Source organism: Mytilus galloprovincialis, chromosome 8 (assembly GCF_965363235.1).
Source record: "Mytilus galloprovincialis chromosome 8, xbMytGall1.hap1.1, whole genome shotgun sequence".
In the NCBI taxonomy this organism is placed as follows: domain Eukaryota; kingdom Metazoa; phylum Mollusca; class Bivalvia; order Mytilida; family Mytilidae; genus Mytilus; species Mytilus galloprovincialis.
Window position 1 is genome coordinate 20168850 of NC_134845.1, and position 8098 is coordinate 20176947.

General features: G+C 32.5%; 1 protein-coding gene across 1 annotated transcript; it reads right to left on the reverse strand.

Annotated features, from left to right (window-relative positions):
* Nucleotides 1-244: 244 nt before the first annotated feature.
* Nucleotides 245-2514, reverse strand: LOC143043165 (uncharacterized). The gene has a single exon (XM_076215594.1). It carries the CDS (start codon nucleotides 2339-2341, stop codon nucleotides 1322-1324), a length of 1020 nt encoding a protein of 339 aa, XP_076071709.1. The 5' UTR covers nucleotides 2342-2514; the 3' UTR covers nucleotides 245-1321.
* Between the last annotated feature and the right edge of the window lie 5584 nt (nucleotides 2515-8098).

An 8098-nucleotide genomic window follows, 5' to 3' on the forward strand; every position in this document is an offset into this window, starting at 1 on the left:
ATTTGTAACTTTCATTCCATTATGATACTATTTCAGTTGTTTAAATGATCGTCTTTTAAACTCTGATGGACAGTTTTCTTACTTGCAATCATACTGCGTCTCAGTATTCTTTTACTGGGTTGTTTGCATGTTGAAAAACATTTTAACAGCTAAGTATTTGGGTTGGTGAGTTTGTATTGATACACCGAAAATGTTATAACTAAATATTAAGGAAAAGGAAAATTATCGTAAAAATAAACGAAGGTTGATTCAAGCTTCTAATATACAGTTTGTGTAACTATAATACTTGTATTCCCTGCGAGCTTATCAAGCTGTACTTTGTTGATAAATATCTAACTAGTGGACAGTCTTTATAAACCATTTACAAACAATGTGATTTTGTTTGAGTTTTTCTAGTTTTATCGTTTTTCGTCTGTAAAAATCGGTTGTTCTTTATTGTACTAATCTGTAGCGGTATCAACCTCAAGCAAACCCTCTCTGTATTAAACGGTATATTGTATACGAAGGCCGTTTTATTTATATCAATCAGATGCTAGCTTTACCTTGAGTTTAAAATGCATCAGATAATTTGAGATGAAACATAACTAAAAAGTAAAAACAAAAAACACATATTGATTTTTATGAAATTCTTTTAGGATTTTTTTTTGTCGTTAATTGAATTTTAAATGTTCAAATGAATACCAGCAAAAGCGGAGGAAAAACATTTCGGTTTAATCAAATGTGTTTCAAGTTGTTCTATAAAAAATAATATATAATTGATCATATGACAAACAGTTGACGAAATTGCCTCTTTGATTAATAATGAAAAAAAATAAACTAAAAGATTCTTATCGAAAAAAGTGTATCCAGGAAAAAAAGTAAATACAAGTTATACATAGAGCAGGTGAAAATATAATTTAATAATTACATTAGATGTATGTTTCATTATAAGACGTTATTCTGATTGGCAAACTGCGCATCACGTGTTATTCCTTAAACAATTGCATTACACAATAAAACTTATCATTCATGATAACACGTGGTCCCACAATAAAGTGCATATGAAAATTATTTAAAAAAATTGAGAAAATTCGTGTTTTCATGATCCTAGCTAAAAAATGTAATTATAAGTATTGGATGCTTCTTTTTGTAACTTCATAGGGTTGTAAAAGCGTTGACCGTGCGCACATTTTTAGAATGAAGCGCTTCCGCGCATCATACAAAATGTACTTCGGTCAACGCTTTTACGCCCCAATAAAGTTACAAAAAGAAACATTCAATTCTTAAATATAATACAGTCAAACATCAACAAGCTTACTAGAATGGAATGGAATATCAAGCTTCAAATTATCTCTCTACGTCTTGGAATTCGCTGTCGTAATGAGTTCACACGAAAGACATTTTGATTAATGTTGTGGTTTGCTCTTATGCTTGTTAAGTGTCGCTTTCTACAAACATAGTGTTTAAAATATCCGTAGATTAATAAGTTCCATATACCTCGAGTGAATGAAATCATGATAGCATAGTTTACAATCACTGGCCATAGTGGAGAGGCGTCTGAGAAAGTTTTATCAAGGACAATAATTACTTCTAATGGAACGTGGCATACAAATATCACACTGAATAAGGCGATAAGAAGCTTAATAACGAAAAAGTAAGTTATAAGTCTTTCCTTCAATACTGTGAAATAGTTCCGTGCCAGAACGAGAAATATAATTATCGTTGTAAGTAATGGAAAGATGCACAACACAATCAAATCAATAGAAAGAAATGGAACGTGTAAATAATCGAATCTCTGATCCAATACGCATCTACTCAATGAAGTTGTTTCAAAACTACCAATGTCGGTTTTTCTTTTATCCTCTTGTATAGTAAATAGCACTACACACCAAATGTTAAACGAAGCAGCAAAAAACCATAATAGACTGGTACAAAACATACATCTGGCTACAGTTACTATTTCCTTTGTCGGACACAATATTCGCATGGCTTTCTCTGCAGACATAAACACAACTGTATATGGCACAACCGTTTTTGACATGTAAGACACAAAAGTGTAACATTTACACATGTATATAGACAATTCTCCTTTATAAGTTAAAGACAGAATATGAGATGGTATTGAAACTGCTCCATTTAGAAAATCAGCAATTGCGATGGAAAATATAAACACATTCGTTGAACGACCTAAAAGTTTTCTTTTTTGTATTAAAGCGATTGTAAAACCATTTCCGGCCATGAGTAGAACACTAGTACTTGCCTCCATAAAAATGATTACATTTGCCAAAGTACTCTCAGGAAATCCATCCTGCAATATTTGTGAACTTTCATTCGCATTGTCTAATATAACAGTATAATTCATTATTATGAGGATTCGACATTTGTTGAATTTCTTGTTCGTGTATTCAACATGTTTTTTGCTTTCCCATTAAACGTAATAACATCAAATTTTATACTTTTACCAGGTTGTAAAAAATCAAATAGTTGCATTTATGGTATGAAATAAAATCATTCTTTCTCCTTGAAAAATCCTGATAATTCTGTCTATTAACGGCATTGTAAATGTATTTAACTTCCCATTTCAACCATGATGAATAGCAAATAAATATTCCATTTACAATTAAACGACAAATAATTACATGACATCCTTCACTGCATATTACCTAAAGTTCAAAAGATGTTTTTAGATATTAAGCTTCTCTCTGTTAAAAGACAGAGACAAACATCATCCAATAGAATCTCTAATACTTAAAATATTGATTTGTAAAACAAGTTTGTCTTTAACATTTACTTAATCTATCAATGGAAATCCTACGAAGCAACTTGTTTTAATGCAAGCTTCTTCCAAATTAGCATTTTTTTCCTAGGTCATAAATTGCATTTATTTTAAGGACGAAGCGGAAAGAATTATTTTCTTTGACACACTGACAGTTTCAATCTGTGGCAATCACATTTAATTTGATTTCATGGAATAATAAAATTTATGATCAACGTCCCGGAAACTTGATTTATCGTCCCTCTCATTGCATAACAAGAGCCTCCTATATGTAGTTTTAATGATCTCTAGAGTGTTTAATATTCCTAAATTTGCAGTAAACTGGACATTGAGTCAATCAGTCGTTCATTAGAGGGGATTTGAAATGCAAGTAGCCACTCAGTTGGTGTTTGTCTACAACTCTACGCTGTAAATGAAGATTAATTATGTGGATTTCCGAATCCTAAAGGATTTTAAAGTATTTATTTCCGCTGTTCCAATCCTTATAAAAAAATATAAAACTCAAACAAAGGAATTATTCGTCATAAATTCATTTATTCTGTTTACCAATAAAACTGAATGGTAAAAATAAATGTACCATGTTACAGCGTAAAATGAATTACAGTGCGTATGTACTGTTACCTAAAATTGAGAATGGAAATAGGGAATGTGTCAAAGAGACAACACCATGACCACAGAGCAGACAACAGCAGAAGTTTACCAACAGGTCTTCAATGCAGCGAGAAATTCCCGCACCCGGAGTCGTCCTTTAGCTGGCCCCTAAACAAATACATATACTCGTTCAGTGATAATGAACGCCATTCTAAACTCCAAAGTGTACACACAAGAAACTAAAATTAAAAATAATACAAGACTAACAAAGGCCAGAGGTTCCTGACTTGGGACAGGCGCAAAAATGCGGCGGAGTTAAACATGTTTATGAGATCTCAACCCTCCCCCTGTACCTCTAGCCAATGCAGAAAAGTAAACGCATAACAATACGCACATTATTAAAATTCAGTTCAAGAGAAGTCCGAGTCTGATGTCAGAAGATGTAACCAAAGAAAATAAACAAAATGACAATAATACAAAAATAACACCAGACTACTAGCAGTTAACTGACATGCCAGCTCCAGACTTCAATTAAACTGATTGAAAGATTATGTCTTCATCATATGAATATCAGGCGCAATCCTTTCCGTGAGGAGTTTGGTATCATACCATCATAACATATATTAGAAGAACATAACCCGTGTCATACCAACAACTTGTTTTTGAATAAATGTGTTTAGTTCCGATGCACAGACCCTATAAGTGAATCAATATTAACGTAAAAATATGCAATCTTTAATGACCTGACAACAGTATCGTAACTATATCCTTTTTTAATAAGTCTATTTAAAGGTTTTGATAGCTTCTGAGGTGAATACTGACATATGTGTGCTTCATAAAGACTATTGCCATAAAATATTGGATGTGAAATACCTAAACGTATAAGAAGTCTGCATGTTGAGCTATATTTCCGAATGATGTCCTATACCGATGATAAAATTTAGTGAATGTTTTGACTAGTTTGTGATATCGAAGAATGCCGTCGTCCTTTAAAATTTATATCTTCGTAGAGATGATTTCAACTTTACCATTTGGAACTCTGGGCTTCATAAATTCCGAATGAGAAGCAACCCATTTCAATGAAATCACGATAGGAAACGCAAGTCCTGCATTATCTCGATAAAATTAATGCTATTAATTGCTTTTAATGGTGTTTTAAAAAAAGTGTTTTGATCGCAATTGTATAGGCAAATTATGCATTAAGGGACGTTAGTTACCAAAAATGCATACTTTTACTGCCCTAATCAAATGGCAGAATCAAAAGCTCAAACATATCAAACGAATGAACAACAACTGTCATATTCCTGACTTGGTACAGGCATTTTCTCATGTAGACAACTGTGGATTAAACCTGGTTTTAAAGCTAGCTTAACCTCCCACTTGTATGACAGTCCCATCAAATTGAATTATGTTGACAACTATATGTGAACAAAATCAACTGACACAATAGGTACAAATGTCACAAATAAGACAACAGCAGCACGAAACCACCAAAAACTAGGGTTGATCTTGGTTGCTCCTGAAAGACAAGCAGATCCTGCTCCACATGTGGCACCCGTCGTGTAGCTCATGCTATTACAAATCCGCTAAATAGTTTAATTCGGTAGGTCACATCAAAAAAGGGAATGGGAATGTAGCTACGAGACAAGGAACACAAAGTGATGATATCAACTTCACCATGCAAGCCGAAATCATCTCTTTAGTCGTAAAGTTTTGTTTTCAGCCGACCCTCATTGTCAATTTCTAGATGTAAGTCAAGATATGAGGCAGCCTTACTGACTATGTTGTATTCTTTATCTCTTTAAATAAAGGCAACAGTGGAAAAACGGAAGGTTCCCAAGCAAAACAAATGGATAACAACTGTCATATTCCTGACTAAGTACAGGCATTTTCTTATGTAGAAAATAGTGGATTGAACCTGGTTGTATAGCTACATTTGTAGCTGAACCACTCACTTGTATGACAGTCGCATCAAATTCCATTATATGACAATGATGTGTGAACAAAATAAACAGAAAGAACGGATAAAACTGTCAACAATAGGAGTACAGCAATCAACAGTGGTCATCAACTTAATCAAAATAAAAATAAACAGTTACTTAACAAAGATGCGAAAAAAAGGAAATACATCAAATTGAACAACCTCATTCATTACTTTCTAATTTTTATATTTTATTTATGTAAGGTAAATCCAACCATAAAAGACTGAAGGATTTTTAGTACTGTGACCGAAAGGTCAGATTGACATTAACTCTAACGTAGAATTGCGCGTTTGACGTCAGAATGTGAACGTCACTTATTTAGAGATATGAAATTATTTGTCGTTAAAAGTATGAAAGAATACAGTCAATAGTTCTTTTAGGCATATCCTCTGCAGAATGTAAGCTAGAAGTTTACCTTGCCTTTCTTGCATCTTGTCTATATGCTTATTATGTATTTCTTATAAAAAAAAAGACACGTCAGTATGTATCAAAGAAACACAATAGGACATATAGAAAAAAGCAGTAGCAATAATGAAAGACAAGAATACAAAAAAAAATATAATAGAAAAATAACACAATTGCTGGATGTTTAAGTACAGAGCTGTTTCATATAGTATCAAAGAAACACAAAAAAGTCACACGAACAAAGTACATAAGCAAAGATGAAAGATAATTCAAACAAAAAATGACGGGTTGCATGAGTACTGAGCCACGTCTAATAGAGATCACCAAAAACAGACCAAACAGTCAAAGTAATATTAATTAAGACAAATTCATGAACCCTATAACACGTTATTAAGATGATAAACAATGTCAGGATGCAGAATTATCCTTCAAGACCTTCATGTATCATTTGTGAAGTTGATACGAAATATTATCAACAAAGTCTTGATAACTTCCGATGAACTTTTTAAGAAATAGACGAGACGTCCTTTGGCAATCTTCTGGTTCATGAACTTTCTGCTCAGACACTGGTGACGTTTTACAAGTCTGAGTAGGAGCTTTAAGCTCTCGAACAAGTTGGGACATGGATATCCCATATGCAGGTGTAGTTTGTATATATTGCTTCTAAGGTGAAGGAAATTGTTAATTTCAAAATTAAAATCGTCTCGTTTGTCATAGATTTTGGTATTAAGATGACTGTGAAAGTCACATTCGAGGTATAAGTCTAACAATGTGACGGAAGGAAGCCGTGTCTGTTGTTTGTTTTATATTTTTTTTTTATTCTGGGGGATATATTTATGGAACCAAATCAGAAAAGTTCAGATTTTTAATGGAAAGAACATCATCAGTATATCTGAAAGTGAAATAAAATAACCGCGCTTCTTTGATCTTCTTGTTTTTGACAAGTGTCTGAAGGAACTCTGATTCATATGAAAATAAGAAGAGGTCGGGAATGCAAGGAGAGGCACAGTTTGTTCTCACAGGAATGCCAACAATTTGTCTCCCTGCAAATTCAACAAATATGTTGCGATAAGAACCTCGAGCATACACGAGCATACTGATCACTTGTTCCTCTTTGTAGCATGTCCTTCCTTTTTGTTCACTATTAACAACAAAAATCCTTATGGTATCCCAAAGTAATAAATTTATAGCGTAAGCTATCATTTTTATGTTGCAAGGCATTGTGAATAATTTCTTTTAGGCGATTTTTCAATTTCACATGGGGGATGGTGGTATACAAGGTTGAAAAATCAAAAGTTTTGAGACAACTATTTTCAGAAAAAGACCGAGTTTTAAAATTATCCAGAAGTTCTTTAAAATGTTTAAGAAGCCAGTTTCACAGTAGTGAAGAGCCTATTTTACTGTTGACATAATTTAGGATTTTCGAATAAATACTAAAAAATATACAAAAACTGTCAAAATGGCGTTGTTTGGTTATTTCAGGCGTTAATAATTTTTATTTCGATGATCTGTTTCAAAATAATAAACTTATCATAGATTTCAGGATAAAAAAAAAATTCATTTGACCCTGACGGGCTTTTCGTCTACAAAAGACTCATCAGTGACGCTCGAATAAAAAACAGATTAAAAAGGTCAAGTAATGTACGAAGTTGAAAACAATTGAGAACAAAAAAAATCTTTAAAATTTTGCCACCACAGCTAATGTAATCCTTTCCTGAGGTAGAAAATCTTAAGTATTTCAAAAATTCAAAGTTTTGTAAACAGTTAGTTTATAACAACGACCACATAAATACTAATACATTTCAACACAGAAGCTACACAAGTGTGAGAACCTGAATTAAAATAACACATTTCGTGCCTTTAAAATGTTATTGTGTATCAACCGTCATCAGGAACGTCAAACATTATTTATTTGAAAAGGGATGTTTGAATGTTATAAATTCACGTGTTGCGCTGTGATTCTATGAAAATAAAATGTAAAGAATGAAAGCAATTTTCAAAATTTCCTTTATAGGGTGAATTGACTGTAAATCTTTATATCTTTTAACAAAATATAATGAAAAAAATAATCTCAAAGTTAACAGCCCTTAATATCAAAGATTCTTAATCATTACACAAAAATAAAATAAACCAAACAACCTTAATTTCATTTTCTTACAGCTCATATACTTGACGATGAAGTAGAAAAGAAAATTGTTGGTAGCCTTTTTTTGCTAGTTGAACCATAACACCATTAGCTCATGTACATTAACAACCTGTACGTCGGTCAGAGAACAATAAAGAAATGCAGAAACAGATTGTCATAGAACATGGAAAAACCCAGTTTTACAAGTAACTTTTACTCAGTTTTTTTTACTCAGTTTTT